The sequence below is a fragment of the Etheostoma spectabile genome, chromosome 4 (assembly GCF_008692095.1).
Source record: "Etheostoma spectabile isolate EspeVRDwgs_2016 chromosome 4, UIUC_Espe_1.0, whole genome shotgun sequence".
NCBI lineage: Eukaryota > Metazoa > Chordata > Actinopteri > Perciformes > Percidae > Etheostoma > Etheostoma spectabile.
Window position 1 is genome coordinate 17,484,154 of NC_045736.1, and position 26,377 is coordinate 17,510,530.

General features: G+C 38.9%; 3 protein-coding genes and 1 non-coding gene across 5 annotated transcripts; 1 reads left to right on the forward strand and 3 right to left on the reverse strand.

The window, feature by feature from the left end:
* The first annotated feature begins 802 nt into the window (after nucleotides 1–802).
* Nucleotides 803–6,818, forward strand: ninj1 (ninjurin 1). Its single transcript, XM_032513888.1, has 3 exons — nucleotides 803–1,101; nucleotides 4,881–5,118; nucleotides 6,287–6,818. The coding sequence occupies exons 1-3, from the start codon at nucleotides 1,045–1,047 to the stop codon at nucleotides 6,427–6,429; spliced, it is 438 nt and encodes a 145-aa protein (XP_032369779.1). The 5' UTR covers nucleotides 803–1,044; the 3' UTR covers nucleotides 6,430–6,818.
* A 460-nt stretch (nucleotides 6,819–7,278) lies between these two features.
* Nucleotides 7,279–11,964, reverse strand: card19 (caspase recruitment domain family, member 19). Of its 2 annotated transcripts, XM_032513886.1 has the most exons (6): nucleotides 11,862–11,964; nucleotides 11,239–11,378; nucleotides 10,303–10,459; nucleotides 10,103–10,165; nucleotides 9,763–9,828; nucleotides 7,279–9,586 (listed from the first exon to the last, which is right to left on the reverse strand). In XM_032513886.1, the coding sequence occupies exons 1-6, from the start codon at nucleotides 11,866–11,868 to the stop codon at nucleotides 9,477–9,479; spliced, it is 543 nt and encodes a 180-aa protein (XP_032369777.1). In that variant the 5' UTR covers nucleotides 11,869–11,964; the 3' UTR covers nucleotides 7,279–9,476. The 2 variants fall into 2 exon arrangements, with proteins under 2 accessions (XP_032369777.1, XP_032369778.1); XM_032513887.1 differs by lacking the exon at nucleotides 10,103–10,165.
* LOC116688727 (U6atac minor spliceosomal RNA) lies at nucleotides 8,161–8,288 on the reverse strand. Its single transcript, XR_004331857.1, has one exon. It is a non-coding gene; the product is annotated as a U6atac minor spliceosomal RNA (small nuclear RNA).
* Nucleotides 11,965–12,612: 648 nt separating the features above from the next.
* LOC116687569 (protein bicaudal D homolog 2) lies at nucleotides 12,613–23,875 on the reverse strand. Its single transcript, XM_032513037.1, has 9 exons — nucleotides 23,840–23,875; nucleotides 23,243–23,527; nucleotides 19,335–19,547; nucleotides 18,237–18,389; nucleotides 17,480–17,944; nucleotides 16,320–17,306; nucleotides 15,886–16,037; nucleotides 15,172–15,403; nucleotides 12,613–13,933 (listed from the first exon to the last, which is right to left on the reverse strand). The coding sequence occupies exons 1-9, from the start codon at nucleotides 23,873–23,875 to the stop codon at nucleotides 13,931–13,933; spliced, it is 2,526 nt and encodes an 841-aa protein (XP_032368928.1). The 3' UTR covers nucleotides 12,613–13,930.
* Nucleotides 23,876–26,377: the final 2,502 nt, after the last annotated feature.

The window sequence follows — 26,377 nt, forward strand, 5'->3', positions numbered from 1 at the left end:
TTAAAGTCTGCCCATGTTGTGCAGCTGTGTATCAACTTTACAAATACATAAAGTAAGTAGTAGCAAATTAAAAAAGTTGCTGTTTTTAACATTTTGGCTGTCACAAAGGTCAAAGATGGAGCTAAGAAGCTCATATTGCCTGTTTTAGGCTTGACACACATATCTTTTCTTTAAACTTTATAAAATTTGAAGTGAGGGAAACAAGATACTGAGGACCAGTACAAAGATGTCAAAATTCTCGCTTAAGGCCTCAAAAGTAATCTTTTTTTCTCCACAAAGAGAAACCATGGTTGTGGCAATTAGTGTCTGGCCATCCTATTCACTTTTTCTCATTATGACCCACGACTGCATGTGTTTCAATGGATAATACTTCTCCGTTATGACTTTGACCATGCTGTTGTTTTCTTGCTTTGTCAACTGTGCTTAAAATAGCCTAGATATAATCTTTCAGGATATGACTTGTGGGGAAGAACCCTGATAATTGTAACATATCCATTGCTACTTATACAAGATTATTTTTGCATCAGGCAGTACGAAAAGATTTAGACAAAATTCATTTAATGTATAGTTTACAATATGTTTTCATGATGCATGCGAACAAGTTATGACAAACTACAGCATGCATAAGCGTCTACTTCCAGTGAGTCGAGACTCCAGCATGCAGTACCGAATTAATACGCAGAGCGGCAGTAAAGAGGAATGTTGCCTTCACAGTCTGTCACTGAGTAACAGTATACAGTCTGTGCGATCTGCTAGACAGTACAAGTAAAAAACACTGCTTGGCTTATCTACATCACAAGACTGAGGAAAATTACCCCATGTCTAGCATCGCTAGGGAGTAACCTTTCCTGCTCATACTTCTCATAACAGCCCACAGCTTTCTAAAGAACAGTCGCCCCCATATTGCAGGGGCGGTAACGTTAGCCTCTTTTCTGCACTCAGCAGCCTTTTTCATACTGCCTGTGCCCACCGGCTGCTGGACCACCGACTGTTTTGAAGCTCACTCTTAAGCAAACCAATTATAACGCGGTTATTAACAACAAGATGGCTACGGAAAACTTGGAAATGAACGGTGATGCTGACCGAAACGGCGACGCGGAGGTAAGTTAAGTTAAGCGCTGGTGCCAGTTAAAAGGGCAGCATAGCTTGTGTTCAGTAAGTAAACTAAGCCATAATTGTCACAGTCAGGCTCGGTCAAAGCTCCAAGTTCCACTCAGATACATTCCCAAGTAGGGGATATTCTATGGGTACAGGATATCTACGGCTGCCTTCATACACATGCCCCATCATCAATTCATACATCAATTGTGTTTGTTGTTGACCTTACAAGTGTCATTTAGCTAGCCAGAGTGTTTTTAATTCATCAAGCTAATAGACCGGTCAGCAGATTAGCTCTTGTTTCAGAGCTATTTGGAACGTTTCACTAACGTTAGTTAACAAAGCAACTTGTTTTTGTTGTTCGCCTAGTTTGTGTCTGTTCTGCTGTAGGCTCAGTTTACACTTAATGATAAACGATACCGAAGACCATGCGAGTGTGTGGGTTCGTACAATCATCACTCCGTAACGGAATCCAGGTGGGTCGACTCAGCCAGTCACCCAAACCCGTGTTGTATTACCATATCCTGTTTTAAGTGTCGATACTGTGGGATCAGAGGTATCCCCGAAAGCCAATGATAACCTCAATGCATAACGAGTTATTAATGGACGCGGTGGTATAATATAATCAAGTGCGTTCTGTGTTAATTTGATCAAAACTTTCAATGGGAAGTGCAATCATCTCTACAATCAAAAAGTCAAGTCAAAATCTGTGTCCCAGGGGATTATCTTCATGTTCACTTCTGTTGAACAAAATTAATCTACAACTATTTTATTTTTTAAATTGTTGAAGTAATTTATAAGTATCCTTTTAATAAATATCCTTTTTATTTCATACAATTTTAAATTGAATATAATGTGCATTTTTAGTGTTCGTTGGACATTTGGAAGATGTCCTCTTGTGATCTGGAAACTTGTGATTGGCGCTCTCCTTTAACCAGAAATTGACAAAGTTTTTAATTTGTAAGAACAACAACAAAAATAAATAGTTGCAGGCCTACTTCAGTGCTAGGAAAATTAACATATAACATTTGGAATAGCTTAAGTTGTATTTTATACATATTAGCAATGACTTCTTCTTCTGGGCAGCAAGCTTCCCCTGTTGTCAAGCCACAACAGTCAAAAAAAGTAAAACTAAGTTCTTTCCCAAGAACCACAGCAGAGAATTAAAAAAAAAAAAAACAGCTAGTAACTCTGACACCTGTCTCCTGATTTACCACAAGAGCACCATTTTCCTCTGTGTCCTGGCAGGTTTTCAGAGGGGGAAAAGAGGAAGATGTTGCCAACCTGGGCACAAGGGTGGCATTGTTAGACTCTCTGAACTAAACTCCACCCTGAGCACTGACCTAAACTCACATTAGGACATAGCACATAATGTGTTTTTAAATGAACCATGTACTACTCATTTACTCATTTAACCTGTTAGACAAATGTAAATCATTTCCTCGACCTTTTACACAACACAACATATTGCATATTTAGTTGTTTTTATTTAAGAAATACAGAAGGAGCCTGTGAGTTTGATTTTTGTTGTAAGTCTCTCAAATAATTGATTTCAAAATACGTCTGTTGAATGTTTTATGGCTAAAATACATATGTGATCTGCTGATTCATTATGAAGCGTCCCGGCCTCCCGGGTCATCTGGGACAGTTCCGCTTTCTGTCCCCAGAGTCAAAACTAAACACAAAGAAGTAGCGTTCAGTTTTTATGCTCCACACACCTGGAACAAACTCCCAGAAGACTGCAGGTCCACTTCAACTCTCAGTTCTTTTAAATCAAGGCTGAAGACTTTGCTTTTTGATACTGCCTTTGTTTAAGTAATTGTTCATTTCTTACACTGCTCTGTAACTTTTATTCTTGTATTTCATGTCTGTCTTATATTCTCCTTAATTGTTTTTAACAGCTTGTTTGTTGTAGCCATGTAAAGCACTTTGAATGACCTTGTTGCTAAAATGTGCTATATAAACAAAGCTGTCTTGCCTCGCCTTTAAAGACAACTCCAGCGCAAAATAAACCTAAGGGTTCATTACACATGGTTACCGAGTCGACCGTTCTCTAGGATACGTTTTCACGCTAGTCGAATATGACCAGTTTTAGCGCAGACCCCTAATTAGTTTATACCGCTAGTTGTTGGGGACGCAAAAGTAAAAAGAAATAGCTATTTCTATACGACCAACAAGCCTCAAAATAGCACCACACTTCCACGGTAGCATAATGAGGGTCCCTACATGTAAACCGAAGCATTGAGAACTTATTAAAAGGATTACACAAACGCCCTGCACGAGTACATAGCTCAAGCACGGCTTTCGTTGTTCGACTGGTCATGGCTGTTTTCCCAAGATGGCGCCTGCCTGTGTACCGAATGATACTGTCTTTTTCTTTTTTATAAACTATGTGTACGCTTATAAAGTTCTCAATGCTTCGGTTTACATGTAGGGACCCTCATTATGCCACAGTGGAAGTGTGGCGCTATTTTGAGCCTTGTTAGTGGTATAGAAATAGCTATTTCTTTTTACTTTCGCATGCCCAGACGACTAGTGTTATAAGTTAATTAGGGGTTGGCAATAAAACTGGTCACATTCGATTAGCATGAAAACAGATCCCAGATAACAGTCGACTCGGTACCCATGAAGCTCATTTATGCGCCGGAATTGTCCTTTAAATGCATGCTTTCACGTGTGGTTACTGTATGCATGGTGTATTTCTAACATATTCATAGGCATTATTACTCACTGTTTCCACTGCATTTGTGTGGAGGCTATTCTCATGTTTCACATAAATGACCTGGTCAACCTTTTAACCTTTGGACAAAAACTCTGTGCCCTTCCAAGTAATGGCTGTTTCCTGTTTGTAATAAGCCACTCTACACTTTCACTTCCATAAAGAGTCCTTCCTTGTGATTGCACAAATCTGGGTCTTATACTTTTCGCCATCATGTCATATGTGCATTTAGATTATTGTGGTTTTTCATTATATTGGACTGTCTTATGACGTGCTTGAGAGGCTGCAAAACAATGCCCACATATCCAGCTAGTTCCCAGGGGGACTCATACTTTTCAGTCTGTCAGTCTAAAATCCATCATGATGGCATCAGCAGAGTGCTTTCATTTCCTCTGTGTTAAGTAACGTTTGAAATACCGTGTTAAGGACAAGAAATTATGTACTTTTACAATGTGAGTGTTAAAGGTGCTCTAAGCGATGTTGTGTTAGGCTACATTTCTTGTCACATACAGAAAACATCTCACTATCCGCGAGCTGCCTGTCCCCATAACCCACTGTAAAAAAAAAAGCGGTCTATGTAGATACAAGTAAACTGTACCCACCTGCACCAAGACGCATACACAAACAGTGTTCCAGCATTCCAGCTAATAACCAGCAAGGTTTTGTGGGGGAGGGGACGGATGAGGGGGAGGGACAAGCTAGTCTTTTTTTTTTTTTTATACTTTTAACGTCATCTAACATCACTTAGAACACCTTTAAAATGGTGAATGTGAAAATGATCACTATTTTGGTTTCTATCACAGCAATACACTGACAGAGAGTGTATTAAGTTAGATGAGGGCTGTTGAGTTTAAAGATACCTGAGACCTTTCCTCTCAAAATCATTAACTGGCATCTGATGACTATATTTTATGTTATTTATATGTTAATTACATATAACCTAATGCAGCCAATAATAAAAGAACGTAAGAAAGAAATTGAATTGACCAAGCTTTTTCCAAATATCACAGATCTCTTGTAACTTATTCGTCGAACTGATGTCAAGGTTTGTGTTTGGGTTCAGGTCCCGCTTCGAGGCCACTGGAGGCGGCAACAGGGGCCTCTGAACATGAACCATTATGCCAATAAGAAGAGTGCAGCAGAGAGCATGCTGGATGTGGCTCTTCTAATGGCTAATGCGTCCCAGCTGAAGGCTGTGCTGGAGCAAGGACCCGACTTCACCTTCTATGTGCCCCTTATTACTCTCATTAGTATCTCCCTCATCCTGCAAATCATTGTGGGAGTTCTGCTCATCTTCATTGGTAAGTGTGGAGCCTTCAAGGTCTATATGGCAAAGTTTTGCATTCTCAAATTCTTGTCCTCCATTGCACACAAACTAAATATTTAGTGTCTTTTACTGCAACACTGTAAAATGTGTGGTGCTATGTTTATTCAAATTACTTTGTCTCAATAATACCAACACTGTGGTTACATAAAGAAAATATGTGTACAGATTCAAAGCAGACAACCATGTGTGAAACTCAGTACTCAACCGTCCCATGCTTCTTGTGACACTAGAGTTACACATGCACACCGATTTGTGGTTACAAGTGTAACTTTTGTGCCTGCTGTTACAGCCAAAGAAAGGGGACCACCGGACTCGTAATAATATGTGTGCATGTGTAAGATCAGTTTCACACATTATGGGAACACAGCTGACAACGGTTTTTAATTTGTATTTAGATGTTCACAAAGCCATTCTTTTTTTGTTTTAAGCCTTTGTATAACCTAACTGTTGATATCATTTATGCAAAAATGTAATTTAGTCACGGTAATTTATTCTCTAGAACTACAAATATTTTTTTCTAACAATAAAACAAACTTGAATTTCCCAAAGCAGAGTTGTTTCCACAGGTCTACAAAGGGTGATTTACAACCACATACCTTGAAATCATTTATGCACACCATTTCACAAGCACAAAATCCTTCTTACGCTCATTTGGATACAAACCTGGGAGCACAAGTATGTCTTCCCCTTACATCGGTGTCCTCGCTGTTCCCCTCTGGCGTTATCTTATCCTAACAGAGAACACTACTGTGACTGAGAGCTGAGTTTAGAGAGCCACAGCAGGAAGAAATGCCGCTGCTGTCCGCTGTTTCCAGTTTTAAAGTGCTCTCTTGGGAAACTGTATTGTCATTTACCAACACTAAGACGGCCAGTAAAAAATACATACTTATCCTCTGTCTGAACGAAATGTCTCTTTTCAAGCAAACGAGACATGTAATGTCTTAATGCAGGATGAAGCTAATTATTCACATGGGGCGGTGCTGTCAGATGCTGTTAATATATATCATAGTGCTCGGTAATGATTACTTCACTGCTAATCTGACAGGAAACCCAGTGCTACCGCCTTGTGGGGAAAAGATCATTCCTACTCACAGAGCAGAACTAAGTAATGTCCTCATGTTTCCTTTTTTTGCTTTTGTCAGTTAAGTGGAACCTGAATGATGAAAACATGCACTACAAGCTGAACATCATGGAGAATTTCGCCACAGCCTTCGTCTTTATTATAGTCGTGGTCAACGTCTTCATCACAGCCTTTGGTGTACAGCGACCCAACCCAAGTGCTTGATCACCCTTGACGTGACTACCCATGCCTGCTGATCAACTTAGTAAAGATGGACCTCCACATTCTTTATGCTAATGAACAGGATATTTATTCACCAAACTAGGCTAATATATAACATACTGAGGATCAGGTAGTGAGTGGGTGAGTGAGTGAGTGAGTGAGTGAGTGTGTGTGTGTGTGTGTGAGTGTGAGTGTGTGAGAGAGAGGTGTTTTCTTCTCTAACTATGGCTATGGACAAATTTGTGGTTACGGTTTCATTTCATGTGGGAATTGTGTTACCTCTTATCATGCTCAGGTTACTGATGCAAATACATGATTGCCTTTGCTTGTTAACAAATATCAGGAGCAAAATACTGTACATCATTCATAACCGTTGTAAATGTTTCCTGAGGGAAAAAGAAGACATTCTGTTGTTATTTTCAAATGTATCAGTATCGGTCAATCTAAACCCAATGTATGCCTACAGCTTTAATGAAAAAAATGAAAAAGTCCCCACAGTATAATCTAAATAACATTATGAATCGTATGTGCATCAGGAGCCATCTTGGCCTACTGCTGCTCATGAGGTATAACAGGATGCTTTATCATGGGGGGGGAATGTGTAAACTGTTTCCACTGTTATAAAGCTCAACCAATTCATGAAGGGAGTTGACATGCTGCAAGTACAATGCAAGGTATAGTGTGTAATGTTGAAATGTCTTTAGGTTTCCACTGAAGTATGTAGTGTATGTAGTTGCTTCAACTCATTTAAAAAAAAAAATTCAATTTTTTAAGGACCAAATATTTTTTAATCTTTTATTACATGAACTCTTATAAATAAAACTACAGAAGTGATATGTATTTATTGCCCTCTTTATTCTCATCATGCTTTTTTTTGTACAAAGACAAAGGTCTACGTCCTACAAATGATGGCACTTTCGAATTTAAGGCATTTTTACACAACACTTTACACAGTAAGTTACAAACTGTCAGGCAACGAACTTAAATAGTACACATTAATTGACAAACATCAGAAATCAATTATCAATATTTCTTTTTAGAGTAATATTAAAAACATTTTGAGTTCAAGAATAAAAACAAAGCCATGCACATTTAATACATGTTTTTCGGTATTGGCTTCTGAGATCCTGAACTTTAACCACCACAAAAAAAACCCCACAAAGAAATACAGTTGAACAAATCGCCATCATGCTAGCTACTGGTATGTTTACAGACCCTTCTCTAGTCATACATTTTGAAGAAATTGTTTACAAATATCCTGAGAAAAGTCATCAAAATCTGCCCGATTGGGGTAAATTAATTTACTGCTAGTCTTAGTATTTAAAAAAGGCTTATCAGAAACTAACTTACTCGGCAGTACGGCACAATAGGAACAAAATAATATCCACACTATCAAGAGCTGGCTGGAATTCATAAACATAATGTACTTTTACTTAAATTCTCACAAACTGAGAGTATAACTTCTGTGCGATAGACAGCAGAACTAGCGTAAACGTCAAAGTAATCGTCCGTGTCTGCAGCAGTGGGATAAATGCTACCGGCGAAACTGGCCAAATAAATGGCAGAAAGGTCCCATCCTGCCCGAGCCAGCGGAAACTAAGGCACGGGAAAATATGCAGGCATGCTTCCGTTCTTTGACTACATGGCGAAAACAAGAGGCATGGTTTTAGATCCGTGAATAAGAAGTTTAAGGTAGTAGGGCATCGTTTAACTAAAGTCAAATTTATACCAATAAAAAAAATCTGGTTATAGATGCCACGAAGTAGGTGGCAGTGCCTTAACCGTATGTGTGTTGATGGCCACTAGGGCCAATTCCATCCTTGTCAAGGGGAGTGCTAACCTTCTCTCCTTTCATACAACACACACAACAGAGAGAGCACGTCACTATATACACACCGTCATATGTAGCTTGGTTTGACTTACGGTGCTATTCCCGGATTAAGTTAATATTATTAATATTAATATCTGTTAAACACAGCTGTTGTATTACAGTTTGATATGTGTCAACGAATCATTATTACGAGTCTTCATTTGACATTAGTATGTTTGGGATTAGGCAGTAACTCTACCCACAATGCACTGCGCAAGTACAACGAGATATCATTGGTAGAAGCAATCATGTGACTGCAAAGTCCGTCTAAAGAATCATAAAAGAGGCTTTCCGGACCGTCCCTGGTATTACTAAACTGACACGGCTCTATATTAGTTCGGTCTGTTCACATTAATCTTTTTGTCTAAATGTGAGCAGCAGAATTTCGAGACGCTCTTATGAAACCAAAACAAGCCAACACATAAGAGCAGTTTGGTGATGTAGTTCACTTTTGGCCACAAGAGAGCAGTTATGTTCTACAAAGAGCTCGGTCTCATCTTTGTTTCTAACTCAATTTGTGGAGTACATGGAAGTGTATTTTAGTATGCCTGACATCAGTGGTAACTAAGCAAAAAAGGAAGTGTGTAAATGTAATAAATTATTCTTAGCACCAAAGTGAAAGGAAGCACATACACTGCAGGTTGTTGCTTTCTGCATTGAAGGGTAATTATTATAGGGCTGCAAAATGTACTGATGCATTTGAGGTTATCATTTTTGTAGTGCTGGAAAAATGGATTGTATATAGTCAATAATGTAACTCTAATTGTTAATATTTATTTGTTATTCAAAATCCCTTATTTTGTAACTAGTGCAGTCAATATTTTCGTTGTTTAATTGGTTTGTAAAAGCTGTTGTATGCCACATTTGAAGTTTGTAGCGAGAACAACGTGTTTAATCAGGTTGTTTTCGATTTCACTGTGTCCATCCCTCGAGTGTATTCAGTCCCTTTAATAGGCATCAACGTATGAGAAAATAAAGTAAAGTGCCAAATGTAGCTCTAAATTTACCCCATCTTTCTCATTTTAGATCACAAGCAAAATAGTAAATACAACTGTGTACAAAAAACTCAGCTGCAGAAAAAATATATATTGTGTTGTGCTTTGGTACAAATAGTATTATAGGAGGAGTAATGCTGAAGCATCGGGTTTGAAGGAGTCAATCCCCCCCCCCCCCCCTCCCCTTACTTCATGAGGCTTTCTTCAGTGTACCATATGAGAACCTCCTGAGCTTTTCTTTTCAATCCCAGAGCCGCCATCCCAAGGGCCCGGCTGCCTCCCGCCACTTTAGCCTCTACAGAACAAAGACACCATCTTTATAACACTGAATTAACAGCATTAAGTGGACTTATATTTTCCAAAGCATGCACGCTAAGGTTGATATACGTTAACTAGCCAATAATACTGACAGTATCTGATTACCACAACTGCAATGTCCGATGATGTAAAAAAACTGAAAACGCTGCTTACCACTGTAGTAATAGAGTAGAGCCATTCCCACCGCAACGCTGAAACAGCCCAGAAAGAAAAGCGGACCTGGAAGGAGGTAAACACATAACAAAATTAATTTAATTAATTATCTGGTGTGTGTCACTGCTAAATAACTACCTGACACACTTCTAGCCTGGAAAAAGTTTGGATCACATCGACTATATTCCTGACTATGATTTTGAAGGTCCTCACATTAAATCGTCTACTGATTATCTAATGATTCTGCTTCATAATATTTAACAGCAGTTTAATAGTTTAAATAGTAGCCGTTGCAAAACTGCATTCACATTGACATACATTCTTTTACATAACATTTTACCTCTGTCGTTCTGAACATATCTCTGTTGGTGGACACGTGGATAAGCAAGTGGATCTAAAGAATCTGCAGGTGGGACAGATATGTCTTTGTGTGGGCATAACATGAGAATATAAAACTAAGTATGTATAGTCCATTCTGTAATATCAAAATAATGAATGAAAATCACACCTGATATAGAGAAGCGTTTATTGGGGACTAACCTCTGAGGCGGAGGCGTGTGGGCAAGCTGTAGTACACTTCCTCCACATGCAAGTGAAGAGCTCTGTAAAACTCCCTACATGCTTCCTCTCCTTTCCCCTGCAGGTGTGACAGGAGCTCACCCACTCGAACACTTGTGGTCACGTCCAAGTTTCGAAACTGGATAACAATAACAACAGATATAATAGGATATTTTTTATTTTCCCAAATGGATATATCCTCTCCTGGAGTGCTTGCTGGCAACGCTTGCCAAAGCCAGGATGAAGCATCTCCACTGGAAATATTTTATTTATTATATTTATTCATATTAAAGTGTTGGTTCATCATGTTCTTAGATTATCAGATAATTTGTAAATCTGAGACATTCTTTGAATTTGTTACAGTTTTGGACCTGAATGTATCTGTATTACCAATCAGATGCTTGAGATGAAATTGTTTTGCATGCAGTAATATAACTTTGTACATTTACTTAAGAAATTTTAAATATGCTTGTTGAATTACAATTATTTCGACTTTCCAGCAGTGTTTTCACGTAGTGTACATCATTCTTTGACTAAACTTCATGGGAAATCATGTATTTCTTACTCCATTACATTTATATCTAAGCTATAGTTATCAATTACTTTACAGATTAAGATTTTGCATACAAACATGCATATAATATAATGCATTACATAATAATTTACAGCACAAATACAGCTGCAACATTAAATGCCGTTTATAAAATACACCAGTAATAATAGTCAAGTAAAATAACTATTATTGTGCCGCATGATGAATACTTGTTGAACATTTTGCAAATACAACTTTGCAGTAGATCTGAATGCAGAACTTTTACTTTAAACTGAGTGCGTTTACACCGTGGTACTTCATCTCTTCCACCACTGCCTGCATGTGACCAAGTACACAGGTACCAGGCACTGTGACAGAGGACTCACTTTGGTGGCCTCCTTGTCTGAGAGGATCTGCGGGTAGATTCTGTTGAGTTGCAGGATGAGTTTGTCCAGCAGCTCGGTGTCCAGTCTCCGGTCAGCTTTGAGGAAGGCGCTGTCCTCTATCAGCTGCTCATGAAAACTGTCTGTCCATGTTAGCAGAGACACGTTAAAAACAATTACTTAGCAGGCTACATCAGCAAGACCCTGCCATACCCTGTTTGACAACAGGCTAGCTTTTATGTTGAAAGGAAACGTTACGGAAAAATGACACGCTCTCCAGTCTTTCCTCGTAACTGGGGGAAGGAGAGGAGTGTGAGGACATGGAAGATCGGGAATGTTACGAAATTACATTTGTTGACAGCTAGCCTGACGGCTAAAAGCAAGTTGAAAGGTAAGGCTCTTCTTTATTAATGGAAAATGTGTTGTTGAGAAACTTTTCAGAAACAGGACTTGGACTGAGACGTTAACATTACATTGTCATTGGCAAAGCAAGGCAACCGTTAAGGTCGTTAGCGCTGTTTGGTAGCTACTGTTCGTGGTCTGAACCTGATAAGAAGATATTTAAGCGAAACAGAAGGCTAACTGCATAAGATAAGCGTTAGTTTTCGTTAAAGAAAGACACAAACCTCCCATTGTAGAGTCCCCTCTGTCCTTTGTGTGGACACGCCCACTGACGTCACCACGTAGACAGGGAGTGGCTTACGTTAACGTCTTCAAAAAAGGAAAACATACTTTTCTTTTTACATCCATGGAATGAATGAATGCAAGAGTGTATGGCTGCAGCCTGGAGACTTCCCGTCTCATGCCCTCTAGGCAATAACTTTTTGCATTTTTATTATTGACCTATATGAACTAAGTTTTATACAAATATACCAAAATGTATTCTTAATAAAACTGGTCATTGTGTTGTAACTAGGTGTAAATATAGTCTAAATTTCAATCTGTTTTATTGTAATTATATTTTGAATTTAAATGAGTACATTGTAGTAAAACAATGTTAAACTAACAATAAAGTGTGTACATGAAAAAATAAAAAGCTTATTGGTAGGCCTACTGTTATCGTTAGGTGTGAGGTCTATATTTACTGTATTACTAATTTATATGTTTGTTTGTATGCACAATAACTCACCACATTAGCTTATGATTGGTCTGTAGGTTTCAGAAAAGTCATGTAAACAGGCAAAAATTAGGCAATAGGACAGCCATTACTCAACCGACAGAGCCATCAACATTGTACTTACTGATAAATAATACAGGATGAGTCTGTAAATCTCAACCAAAAAAAAATCACATATTTCTCAGGAAAATAATGGCTTTATTGTAAAATGACTATAGCATAGTAGTAAACTTGTTTAATAAAGAAGAAAAATCTCACTGTTGTGAACATTAGATTTATTTCTTCACCAGCCATAACTGTTAGCAGGGACAGTCGCCCACAATCATGAGTTTTGCAAGTGTTTTACCACAAATTCAGTCAATCAATATTCTGACCAGCCACCTCCACTCAAACTCCCTTAAGAAACAAAAAGGATGATGACATCCTGTAGTCTGAACAGTGTCAAATAAATACAATTGCAGTAATAGTAAAAACAAATAAAATCAATTAGGACCAAGTATGAGCAACAATGTGTAAAATATATATATATTTTTACATAGCATAAAAATTAGTTTTTTATTGCCATGTCTGCAAATTGCACTTAATAAACAAAACACAAAATGGCACTGAAGCTTGTTGTTTGCAGATTTTAGGACTTAGGTTTACAAAAAAGTTGTATTAAAACAATTACATAAAAAAAAACTCCTTCATGAGTGAAGTTTATGAATACTATTAACATCTGACCTTAACTTAGAAATCCTTAAATAAAAAGCTTTGCATTAATACTTTTCCTTAGTTATAACAAGCATACTTGAATTTGTAACAGCTCTGCCATGTCTAAAAAGGAGGAGCCCATTTCCACAAAATGTAGTAAGACCCTGAAACTGAAGCTCCACAGTTGCAGGATCATACAGTGAAAATAACATATTGCATTATTGTTTTAGGAGTTAAACAGGAAGTGCTTCCATGGGCTGTCAGAAAGGCACCTATAAAGTAAAGGCCCAAAGGAAAACAACTAAGGCAGAAAAGTGTATTAGTCTCTTGTGTTGAATTTTAACCAGTGAGTTTAAAATTCTTGTGTTAGAAGAATTATCACATTTTTTTCTGAATTTGTTCCTATAAAATAATAGTGATACAACATATGTTGAATCCCTAGAAAATGTCTAGAATCTGGTAGATAAACATGCACATCTGGTAAAAACATTGTATAGTACTTGAAACAATTAGTAAGATTTCTAGAAAGAGAGGGGAAAAAGAGCAAGTAAGTAAAACAAACAGTGAGCAGTCAAGGTAACACAGGTAATGAGTAATCAGCAAAATACCCATCTTGATTCTTTCTCTGGTTCAATAATAGTGGTGCATATTCTTGGAATATGCCAGGACTGCAGGGGGCAGCTGATGCGATGAGTCATTCTTTCTGCAGTCAAAAGGTTCAACAATATTTTACATACTTGTTTTGGCACTCTAAAAGAAGACCCTTGGCAAATACTGTTGGATATATTCTTGTGTTAGCGACATGATGATTTGGAACATGATTAGAGAGTGAAGGAACCAGGGATGCTCTGATGGACCTCCTTAAGAAGTCTTGGCATGATAGATTTACTGCAAATGGAAAGATAAAAACAGAAGAAAATCACTTTAATGATTGTTGAATATTCACTTCACACTGAATTACTGAGATGAAGTTCATTAATGATAATAGCCATTAGGAAAATTAGATTGAAGCAGAAAGCAGAAGACTGAGGTGTGTTGTGCATGCAGGCTTCAATAATGAGTGACTGATACTACAGGGAATCACAAGAACATTTTCATTCAAACAGTTTAGAGTTTTTGTTCTTGTATGCTGACATAAGCATTCAGAAATCAGAATTTATTTGATACGGAAAATAGAGAATAGCATCTTATGTGTAACAGAAAAACATTATTGAGAGTTTTTCTTTCTTAGCTTGTTTCAGTATTCAACTGGCATGAAATTCACAGTGTTACCATCATGTATTTGTTATCAATATATATCGCTAGCTGTTTCAGACCAGTGAGAGAAAAAGAAAGCTGTATTTCGAACTGAGACTACATATAAATGAATGTTTAGAAAAATAAGGAGGTAGATGAAATATTTGCTGACAAATGTAAACAATAAAATCAAATGTTATTCAAAAAAAAGAAATTGTATAGAGAGTATAACAAAACCAACTCTGGCCAACTCTTCAGGAAACAGTTTTCAGGCTAGAAAATTTTGTTTGTAGTGTGTCATTGTCCTCATTGTGACCACCTCCCAAAAAAGGAACTTTCCATGACTTTCCAAATTATATGTATACTTATATCCACAGCGAATTTGAAAGGGATGCAGCCTGAAAGCAAATGTACTGTAAGTTGAATTAAAATTAGCACCCAGGTTTCCAGTTTTATATGGTTTTAAGGCCAAATACTGATATAAATATCACAGGGAAAATAGGATTTATACTACTCCATGTTCAGGAGATCTTTGCCTTCCTTGTTGTCAACTAAAATTAATATATTAATTGTACTATGAAGACAAAAGAAAGGAGTGGTTCTGCTCAACCAGTCTAACATTGTGAACACAACCATGTACTGTGACCAGTACAAAAGTATTAAGTAGTATTAATACTAGTATGTCAAGTTTTGGGTTAGTTATAATGGTTCCCAAATACAGCTTAGTGTTAGAAAAATGAGTGTATACAAAGCCTGAGAGAAATACAAATCTTAAAAAAATATAGATATAGTAGTTCAAAAAGGCCACATTTAGCCTTGCAGCAGAGCCCAGGGCCGCCGCTGATGATCTGTGGCACAGAGTTGGTTCTGCAGAACAGCTTCTGACTTACATGATGGTTGGAAGAGGCTCCCTTGGCCTTTGTTTTGCCCTTGCCTCCCACCGCTGTGGCACTGTTGCGGCGTGCCTGCTCATGGTCAAACTCCAAGTCTTCCAGGCGCTGAGTTAAAGCCAGTTTCTGCTGGATGGCCATACGTAAAAGAGAGTTCAGGGTTTTCTTTTCATCTTCAGCAGCAACCAGCTGCCTCTGCATATCATCCAGCTGGGTCACATATTCGTCGCACCTGAGCAAAAGAGAGGGGACGTGTGAAGGAAAGAAAAAAAAACAAAAGATAAACATTATTTCCAGCAGGTGGAGCAATTTGCCCTGAACTCCTGCTGCTGCTGCTGTAGTCACATGTTTTATCCATTACCCAGACAGCATTTTCCAGATGGGAGGTCTCCTAGCTCACTCACGCAAGTATTACATCAGACTGTTCCCACAATGCTTTGTGTCTCTCACAAAGAGACACAGACATAAAATAAGAAGTTTAGGTACTAAAGTTTTGAATTATTCTTTTCATAATTGGAAAAAGATGCTGAAAACAGGCAGAATTAGCAGGATATAAAGAAATATTGTTTCTTTTTTGGTACTTTGTAATTTTTCCTGTGACATATACAGTACAAATGGTTGTTGTGCATTATGGTGTGATGGCCACCAAGGTGCCACATGATTGACTTGTGTGTCAGGGAGTAAATGTAACCCAGTGATTATGTATAATCATACCTTGTAGCAAACATGGCTCGAAGAGAGGAGAACGTAGCAGCATCCTCTTTCAGAGCCTTGAGTTCATTGCGGAGCTTCGTTATTGTCTCAGTCACCATAGCCTTCTCGCTGTTATACTTACTCTTCAGGTTGGCCAGAGCAACCTCCGCTGTCTAAAAAGGGAATAAGATCTTATATAACTATTCATTCATTATTCATCCATGTCTTGCACTTTCGTTAAGTATAAATTCATTGGTTATTTTTACATAGCTGTGACTATTATCCCTTTCTGTTGTATTTGTCAGTTTGAGAAACAATGAACATCCTTCCTCTGAGAAACAACACACAGCGCCACACCCAACACACCACACACACACACCACACACAACACCACAACCACAACACACACACACACACAAACACACACACACACCACACACAAGTGGACATCAGACCTTCAATCCCTGAGCACCAGCTCTGAAGTGGCAAATACTTACCCATGTTGTGCTGACAGACTTAGCTTTGAGGTCTCTTCTCTGCAAGCATCTTTCTTTGTCCTTGTCTGCCACTGTGCCCAGCTCTAGATTGGCAAGTCTCTGACGTGACAGCTCTGTGGTGCGATCCACTGCCTGCTGCAGGTGGCGGATCTGGTCCCTGATGATGGCTACCAGGTTATAGACGTTCATGGGTTCTGGCCGCTGCTCTTGGGCAGGGGTAGGTGTGGTGCTGCGGGAATTTCCCTGTTCAGTCTCAATGATCAGCCCATTGGTGAGAAGTATGGAAGACTGGTGCTCCTCTTCATGCCCCCTTCTTACTGTGGCCTTGCCTTCCTTGTAGTAGTCAAGCATGACACGGTTAGGGGTCTCATTGTTGCACATACATACATGGTTGTAAAGATTGGCAAGCTCTTCACTGAAAGCTATGAGCTCGTCCTGGGCCACATTAAGGCTGCCGAGTGATTCTCCCGCAGCCTCGCTGACCAGACGCAGCTCCTTCTCCAGACGAGCCACCTCTGCTTGATCTGCTTGGCTAATCTTCTCCAGGGACGCCAACTTTGACCTCAACTCCTGGACGTCACTGTCCAGCCGCGCTCGCTCATGTTCATACTGGGTTCGACACTGCTCATACTGTGACCTCAGAGTCTTCAGCTCCTGCCTCAACTCTCCAGCTTCAGACACTGCCACCGTGTATTTACACTGCAGAATCTCAGGTCCATTAATGTCCAGCTCGTAGTAGTCTCCGTCATCATGGCTGTCCCTGTCCTTTTCACTGTCAAGGGCAGACTGGCGCTCCTTACTGGCCTGAAGTTTCCTCATTGCAGTGAGATTCTCAGTCAGCCTGTTGACCGTTTCCTTTTGCTCAGACACTGTCCCATAGGCCTGTTCCAGGTGCTTCTGGTTCTCCTGGAGAGAGTTGATCAGGGCCAATTTCTCCCGCTCCACCTAAACATTAACAAAAAAACAAACACATTATCAGTTAGTTTAAAAAACAAAATTTTTTAGCTGAAAGTTGAATGTACTTTGAATGTGTTGAAATCATGGGATCAAGCAACACAGTGCAGTAATTCAGCTACAAATAATGCCGATAGTCAAAGGACATATCATGGACTTCATACCTGCGCAAGCTGTTGTTTAAGTTTCTGGATCTCAGAGATGTTGAGCTCACTCAGCAGGTCGTCCACCAGACTCGGAGCTGGCTGGAAAGCCCCCCCTCTCTTGTTCACTGCCGCTCTGTAGTCCTCATCACCTTCACCTGTCTTGGTCAAGCCGTTTTCAAAGCCTCGGATTAGATCGTCGTTGTCAGGCTCGGTGATGGTGGAGGGATCATCGTGGAGTTTTAGGTTGTCGATAGAGATATTGAAAGAGCTGCTGTACACAGAGCCGCCAATGGTCATATAGTGGGAGAGCTCCTTGCGAAGAGTTGCCTTCTGCTCACGCTCTGTTTTAATCGTTTCTAAAGCCTCCGTCAGCTGTCGCTCGGCGATTTCTTTCAGACGCATGGCTTCCTCCAGCTGGCTGTGTAGGCACTGGGAGTCCTCCTCCACACGGCGGATCTCATGCTTTAGACCTTCAAATTCCACCTTAAAAGATGGTCAAAAATGTGAAAAGAAACTGTTAATTTAAAAATTTTAGTCAATTGACTTTTATTATGCCAAAGTGCCTAATATTGTCCAAAATTATCATAATATTGTCCAGTGAGCATACAACAAAAACTTTATATATTTTAAATATGTGGTTATTTTAAAACAACTAATAATGTAGTTAGTCATAAAAAGGTGAGTAAACAGGAAAAACATGGCTATTTTTCTATGATTTTTACCCAGTTCAAGACGTGTAACAAAGTGAGTATTGTGTTGTATAGTATTGTCTCACCTGGTTTTGTCTCAGCACTGAGACTTGTTTCTGAAGAGAGATGTTCTCCTCCTCCAGCTCGCTGTAGTCCTGCAGCAGACGAGCCTCCCGCACCTTGCACTCTCTCATATCATCACGTAGCTGACCTCGCTGCAGCTCTGCCAGCTCGCTATTCTGCACACAGGAGAAGAGTGGAAAAGCGATGACATGTTGTGGGAGGCTGCATGACAATAAACTCTAACTAAATAATAAATGCTCACCACCTTTGGGTAAAAAAATAAACACTTTAAAAAGATAACAATAATAATAACATTTAAAAAAAAACACATCCTACATCCTTGCAAGTGTCTGGCCAAGGGAAATTAAGATCAGCAGGTTTCACATACCACTGGGGCAAGACTTTAGCAGGCGGCTATAATGACGGAAGGAAGACATGGTCCACTTACCAGTCCATGTGACAGAGAGCCCTGGCGGAGGACATCCTTTGTGTCACTCACATTAGACCATTACATCATCTTTCCTGCTGGTTTCACAGCAGTTCTCCACAGCATGCACAATACTACTCTCTCACAACTCACCCTGACAACTAGTGATGTTCTGGTCTCCAAGGCAGTCTAATCTTCAGATATCTTTGCCAACCTTCCCTTTCATACTATTGATTCTTACAGATAAATACCATTTCAAAACACATAGGCTATTTGATACAAAGTTAATGGCTCCTATTTACAGCAGTGAGAAAAACGTATCCCAATTTGTTTACAAAAAATTTACATTTAATTCAGAAGAAATATTTCCAGTTTGACAACACAAAAGGCTAGTATAAAAGCACACCCCAGACGTAACGGTTGGTCTGTGTGTCAACACCGTCCAGGGAACAATTTCAGATTAACATATTAGAAGTACACAAAAGAAATATAAACTCTGATAGATCCAGTTTTCGACAACACATACAGTACTGACTTAATCAAGACAGTGTTTTATAGTTTGACAGGTTATGAGATTTATTTTCTATTCTTTACAAGTTAAGACCATCTTGATTGAAATAAGATTTTATTTAAAATGAGCACAAAATTAATATTGTAAATCTGCTTTTTGATATTTGTAAAATTAAACGATTACCTCTCTCATCTCCAGGGCAATGGACGACAGGCGATCGTTTTCAGCTTGTACACTGGTGAGGGAGGCTTTGGCCTGTCGGAGCTCATTCTGCAAGTCTAGGACCTTCTGCTGGTAGACAGCCTCCTTGCTGGCAGACTCCAGGATCAGTGACTCTTCCCTGCTTTCCCCATCTGCTGCTACCTTCCTGTGGGCCGAGTAGGCTTGTCCAAAGGCCTTAGGACAGAGAGAAAGAATGAACATCAGGAGAAACTACATTTATAAAGGATTAATAGCCGGCCTGTTTTAAGACGCACACACAACCAAAAGTATAGCCACAATAACCACAGAGTGTTTATTTGAAAATACCAAGGGTCTAACACTGAATGTATTACTGGCTGTCTGTTTGCCTTTTGTATTACAGAAGACCCTTCACTCACAAGTAATGTTGCTGCTGCATTTTGGTTTTATGTCATGAGGTTCAAATTGCAGAGCATGCAATGAGATTATTGCAGGCAAGCACCAATTAATTACATTTAAACTGCATGTATTTGAATTTGTCATGGTCACATCATGACAAGCTGGAGCCAGCTGGAGGGTGCAGTTGTCCAATCCTCGAGGGAACAACAACCTCTCATTCAATTTGATCTGTCTTGGAAATCTGAGTTAAGACCACCACTTACAGGTTAACATTGAAAATATCAATGTATTAAAATTCAATAAAAAGTGCTGCAGACATTTATGCCTGATTTGCCACTGCAGTAGGCATTTGATTTAGTCGTGTTAGCAAAAGGCAGCAATTACTGAGTAAGCATTTAATTCTGGACTCATTTAACTTAAAAAACATCAACTTTATGCACTAATTAGTTGTTGTTTTTAACTGACCCCAATTATGTAAATGCCCCATTTGTTTAGACGGTGGGGGCAAAAGTCCTACATTTCCTATAGTGACCCAACCTTTACCATTTGATTTTTTTTTTTTTTTTTTTTTTTTTAAATTGTACACACCATGGGTATAAGCACTCCCTTACATATTAATTCAGGGCAAAAACACATGTACTAAAAGTTATTTTTTTTATTTTACTAAACCTAATCACATATTGTGATCATCACTTACTTCTTTAATCAATTGCCATCCTACTAAGGCACAATTTCTAAAAACATGACTGCATTTTATTGAAAACAAAACAAGAAATGGCTTTGAAATTTGTCTGGAAAGCTGCTGCATTTTGGGCATGTTCAGTCACTTTGGACCACAATAACCACATAAAAACGTCACAAATGCTTGGGGAACTGGTGACACATTGAAAAGCTTATACTATCTGGTCCAATAAATTCCTTTCCAGAGCGGAGAAGTGGGCAAGGCAGGGTCTAATGGAGGTGATCCTAGTGGGGTTGTGAATGCAATATTGGATGGATACCAAGAAAGGTGTACAGGCGTAAGTTAACAGTACTGACAGAATCAGAACAATAGTTTAAATAGGTCAAACAGGTCAACATGATTCCCACAGCCATCTGACTTATAGAGGCTTGTAGACATCCAGCCAAAAAGCAGGGACGCTGAGCCAAACTGGTGATGCAACAACTACTGTCTAAGAAAGTCCCGAAACCCACCACAGAGCTGTAGTTCTCCTTCCCACCAGAATCTAACCCCTCATTTCTTCCTCAACAGTTTCCAGTCAAACAAATAGATATGTGTGACAAGCAGTGGTCAGTCATAGTGGGATTCGATCTGTAGCCTAAAGCACAGTGGACGCTGATGGAGGATTCTTTGTCCTACATCTGTGACATGCTCTAAAAAGAGAAGCGATAGTCAGAATCACGACATACCAAATGACTACAACAATGAGTCACTTAGTGACTGGACTGTGATCTATGCCATGACTACTGTAACGTAGACAAAAATCTCCATCAACACACACATCTGAGAATAAGTAATTGAAACTCCTACAGCGAGGACTCAAGCAAGTCTGGAGGTGTAATTTATTATTAGAAAACAGCTGTAACAATAAGTCAATCTGTCAATTAAATGCCAAACATTCCCTGGTTGCAGCTTCTTCATGTTAAGGATTTGATGTCTTTTTGTCATACATGACAGTACAGGATATTTAAGGTTTCGACTGTTGGTTGAGTAGAACAAGCAACCTGAATACGACCACTGGCTGTTGGAATTTATAAGGCATTTTTCTCTATTTTGAGTCATTTCATAGATCAAAACATAAAAAACACGCTGAATAATAAGCCTACTAATAAAAAATAATCATTAGTTGCAGCCCTTATTGAAAAATGCACTCTATCAATATGAATTTAGTAATGTGTAGTAAGGTTTGTGATTAAATATGGCCCCTTTTTTTAACAGCACAAGACACTGACTTCTATCTGAGTGCATTAACTCGTTTACTATTTTGAGCGGTATTATATACAATATTATACATTTGTGGCTTTCTGGCTAACAGTGAAACACCACACAATAAAAAACATATCCAAATTCACTTAATTATTAAAGAGTGAGCGATGGGGCATAGTCAATAACAAGTTGCGACCACAACTGCTGAATGTTAGAGTGAATGTGGAAGTGCCTTACTGTAGGATGCAGTTCCTCTAAAGGGTTGTTAAACTGGTTGCAAGACTGAGTATAATGAATAGAAGGGAAAACCCTAACTTTTCCCTTAAAATAGTCTGGGGCATTTCAAAAAACATTGGAACATTGGTAAAATGCATGTTTTGTGCAGTGTTTGCTTGACTGACAGGTGTCTGAATGCGTCTCTCACATTCAGCTGTGGTGGTCGCTGCTTGCCCTTGCTCTTGCTCCTCATTCTCTAATTTTGCAAATGCTGGCTCCAATGACAATAAATGACATCAATGGGTGATGTGACAAGCAACCATGTTCATACTAAGAAAAAAACTCTGTTGGAGTCATAATGAATGTGAAAAGACAAAGTCATAACAGGGCTCCTTGGTTCTGGAATGCCCTGCCAGAAGCCATTAGACCGAGTCTATTGAGGCTCTTACCTGTTCTGGACTGATTTCCTGGGTTTAGATTGTGTTTAAATTTGCTTCTATTTTTTATCTTGTTTTATTCCCACAACATCTATGCACATGTATGTCTTTATGCTTACACATACAGTATGTCTGTCTTTCTGAAGCACTTTAGTGCGAAATATGTTTGCATTTTAAAGTGCTATATAAATTAAATAAACTTGATATTAGTTCGGTAAAACCAGTCTTGGGCAGCTGAATATGATGATTTTGACAGATCAATTGGAATATGATGATTTTGACAGCTCAATTAAGATGTGAAGCACTGTCTCTTTTGACTGCATGCTTTACTGAGCCAAGCCCAGTAACAAATCCCAAGAAGTTGTAGGAAAAATTCAGGGAAACCATAGTTAATCACTGTAGTTGTGGGTTACAAATGTCTCTCCAAAAAGCAGGGTAATTAATAAGGCCATCTGGACAGGGGAGTTTTAATAATACCATGGAGGGATATTATCTTTCTCAAGATTTACTTTTAACTGATGAACAAGTCTGAAAAAGTGTCTTTTCTACAACAGACTGACCCTTCCTGTTACTTTACCCAATAAACTAAGAGCAGGTTGGCCACATATGCATCTAAATTTAACATACTGCTCATGAAGCAGATGTCTGATTTGTAGGCGTCAACCTTACATACCAAAAAGAGCAAGTACGGGCAAGTTTTCAAAAAGTAGGTAATGTAAATGTATGGTTCTGATTACAGACTGTGTGGGTCTGAGTGACACGTTCAAATCCGTTGGTAAACAGCTGACCGTTGCTGCACCAAAATCTTAACGTGCTGATAACATAATTAGCTTGTTTAAATGCCATGTGTTCACATACCGATACAATTAACATTCGGTTAACGTTACAACCACCCTCGGGTGTCTGGCTGCGTGGCCATGACCTCCGTTTACCTCCTTCAGCTGATCCAGCTCCTGTCGGACCGTCTCGTACTCTGTCTCCAACTCGTCAAATCGCTGCTTGAGCTGTTGTTTCTCCTCCAGCACCGCCAGCCCATACTCAGCCGCCTGGATTTTCTCATGGGTGGTCTCACGGAGCTCCCTGGTAAGACGGTCGACCTCGACTTGAAGCCACTGCGGCCCGGCCTCCGTCACCAGTACCGCTTCGGGATATTCCTGCTCCTCCATAGATATCTTGCTGAGCCGCAGACTCCCAACTGTAACGGGACCCAGCCCTGGCTAGCAGGGGCAGTGCAGAAAACCACCAAATCCAAAAATCACTGCCGTCTTTGTTTGAACCGCATAGTTGGGATTTAAACGGCATTAAGTTCCCTCTGCCTTTTCCCGCCGCAAACGTCAACGATGCTGAACCTAGACGATACTTTTGTCATTCTCGAGGAGTTTCTTCCACCTCTCCGTGAAGCTGACAGAGGAAACTTCAGTTTAGATCATCGATTGGAAAAAGCTACTCCTGCACCACATTCAAATCGGTATGAGTCGGAAGGGAAATGTAGTTTTGAGGGTAATGTCAGTATCTCAACGACTACGTACTGCAGCTGCTTCTTCACACCAGTTACCAGAATGCATTGCGTGGGTTGTACGTGATGCACTAATTTACCGGAGATTTCAATACAGCACTGCCATCTAGAGACTTTATAATGAAACTACATCAGACCCACGAGACAAAGTACATTACATTTATTAAAGGCACAATTTGTGATAATGTAGCGGGAAAAGAAACGATTTTTTATAATTAATTAACTGTCGAATATTTTCGGATAAACTGTTAATAATTGTGTGGTCTATGAAATGACGGGTCACTTTTTGTCTTTTTGAACCCAATAAATAGTTCATTTAAAATGTACATAAATGCATAAAAGCAAGCTGGAACCATAGGTGGACCAAATAGGTAGCAGTTTTGCTTACCTACACGTACTGACATGATTTAACATATATACAGTAGGCTATATTAATGTGTATATTTTCTTTGTTTACATCATTGATCTCTGTAAAATGTGTACAGGCATTACTGATGCAATCCCAAAGAAACATGTTTTTTCATCTAGATGTCAAACTCTTTCATTAGGCTACGTGATTGAACAATTGTCATTTATAGCCTCGAACCACCCTGCACTTTTAAAAGCGTCAAGACCGACTGTAAGCGTTACAACATAACGTTACAAAACATATTCATGCAAATGTGAAAGTAAAACATTCTCATCTGGGACTTTCCTTCTGTCTTTGCACATTACTTGGCCGAATAGTTGACCGAATTCAGGAAGTCACATTGGTGTTTGATGATTCTGTTGTTGCTACACCTGCCTGGAGAATTCACCTGCAGTTGAACATAAATTGTGTGTATACCTGCGTTCCTGCTGGTTCTCAGGGTCTTTCACCATGTGGTAATGTTATTCCATTCAAACTATATAGGCCTATATTATATATCTTTCTGTCTCTAGCAATAGACCACTTAGTATTCATCTATCAAGCTATTTGTGTTGCTCTGTCTCTACCAAGATATCATGATAATGTCTCTTTTTCAGGAATATGGAAGTGGACGTTTACCAACACTGTATGTACATTATAAGGGTGGCACACAATACAATTATTTAGAAGATCTTTCTTAATTTTAATCTATGCTTCTGAACATTTCAGACAAATATTACCATTTTTATTCGATCTGCTTCGGCCTGGGATGTGGAACAGCACTCTACAGGCCCTTTTATTGTAAGTAGAAATAAAGTATAATTTAAGTTCTAAAATGCTACATAATTTAAATCAGGGCTTCTCAGAGTCCGGAGCGTGGTCAATGCCATTTTCAAAGCTCCATACAGATAACGTTCGCTGCAATAGATTATAATGGCGATCCCAAAGCACGGCTGTGTTATGTTCAACGGCCGAAAGGAGCCGCACTTCCTCTGAGACAACAGCGTTCTGTTTGCCCTTGGTTTCACACTGACAGGCTGGAGGTTGAAGGGACGGGTTTGGGAGAGGAGAGTCAGATAGGGAGGGGGTTTATTTTGTGTGGTGTTTAAAATGTTCTAAATAAAAAACAAAAATGTAAATAGGATAAATAGGTTTTATCTCATTTTTACAACTGAAATAATTTTTTCTTCAAAACAAATTGAAAGTAGGCTACCTGAAAAGGTGGTGATACATGGTACAAATGTTTACCAGGAAACCTGAGTACTCAACTTGAATGTGTGTTGCTTAAAAGCTATAAATGAGTTGATTAATTGTTAGGCTATTATGTTATTGACACTTGTTATTGTCTAACCTTTTTTGTGTTGCATTTCCAGCACTCATCATTCCATTAGTTCTTGGTGTGTTTTTCACCATAGTGTTTGAAGTTGTGGGCCTTCTAACTGGTAAGCTTGACTTTGTTTAAAAAAACACATTACTTATTGTTGTTGTTTATTACCAGAAGGTGATCTTTTGAAACAATTCCACAATTCCAAATGTTGGACAACAATGGCAATACCAATGCTCATTTTCTTATGTTTCCTGTGAGATCTGCCAGCCCATACTAGAAGATGTGAAGGCCCTCCCTATGTCAGAAGAGGTACAGTAATGTATTGTTAATTTACATATTATAACAATTAATATGTATCCATCACTAACAAATGCGTTCAAAAGAGTTTTCATTATTTGTTTCATTATTATCTAATGGCCTGTAGCTAATTCATAGTATTAAAGTAATAAAAAAAAGTGAATTATCACTAATTACTTAATAGAGTGAGTCATAATATTGCTGGCAATTTCCATCGATACATACTATATGATAAAGCAATGGCATCTGCTTGTAATTAGGAATCACATTCAGACCTGTTCTTTATCAATAAAAAACTAACATTATTTTTAAACTCTCTTTAGATGTTTACTGGGGATTTGGTTTTGCACTTTTCGTGGCCATCCTGAACCTAAACTCATATCATGGTAAAGCCGCGTCGCTTTTCTTAGTATGGCAAAATATTATTTCTGTGGTTACATGTTGTGATTTATTCCAGCGTACACACTGTCTTATGGATGTGGAATCATAGTGTTTGCTATTCGAGGAGCAAAACGGAAATACAGCTCTCTAAAGTAGGT

Coding starts and splice junctions, on each gene's coding strand:
- ninj1 (XM_032513888.1), top strand. CDS start 1,045: ATGGCTACGGAAAACTTGGAAATGAACGGTGATGCTGACCGAAACGGC. Junction 1,102..4,880: donor ACCGAAACGGCGACGCGGAG/GTAAGTTAAGTT, acceptor GTTTGGGTTCAG/GTCCCGCTTCGAGGCCACTG. Junction 5,119..6,286: donor AGTTCTGCTCATCTTCATTG/GTAAGTGTGGAG, acceptor TGCTTTTGTCAG/TTAAGTGGAACCTGAATGAT.
- card19 (XM_032513886.1), bottom strand. Junction 10,460..11,238: donor CAGACAAGGAGGCCACCAAA/GTGAGTCCTCTG, acceptor ATTGTTATCCAG/TTTCGAAACTTGGACGTGAC. Junction 10,166..10,302: donor CACACGCCTCCGCCTCAGAG/GTTAGTCCCCAA, acceptor TCCCACCTGCAG/ATTCTTTAGATCCACTTGCT.
- LOC116687569 (XM_032513037.1), bottom strand. CDS start 23,875: ATGCATTCTGGTAACTGGTGTGAAGAAGCAGCTGCA. Junction 19,548..23,242: donor AGCTGGATCAGCTGAAGGAG/GTAAACGGAGGT, acceptor CTCTGTCCTAAG/GCCTTTGGACAAGCCTACTC. Junction 17,307..17,479: donor TTAAACAACAGCTTGCGCAG/GTATGAAGTCCA, acceptor GTTAATGTTTAG/GTGGAGCGGGAGAAATTGGC.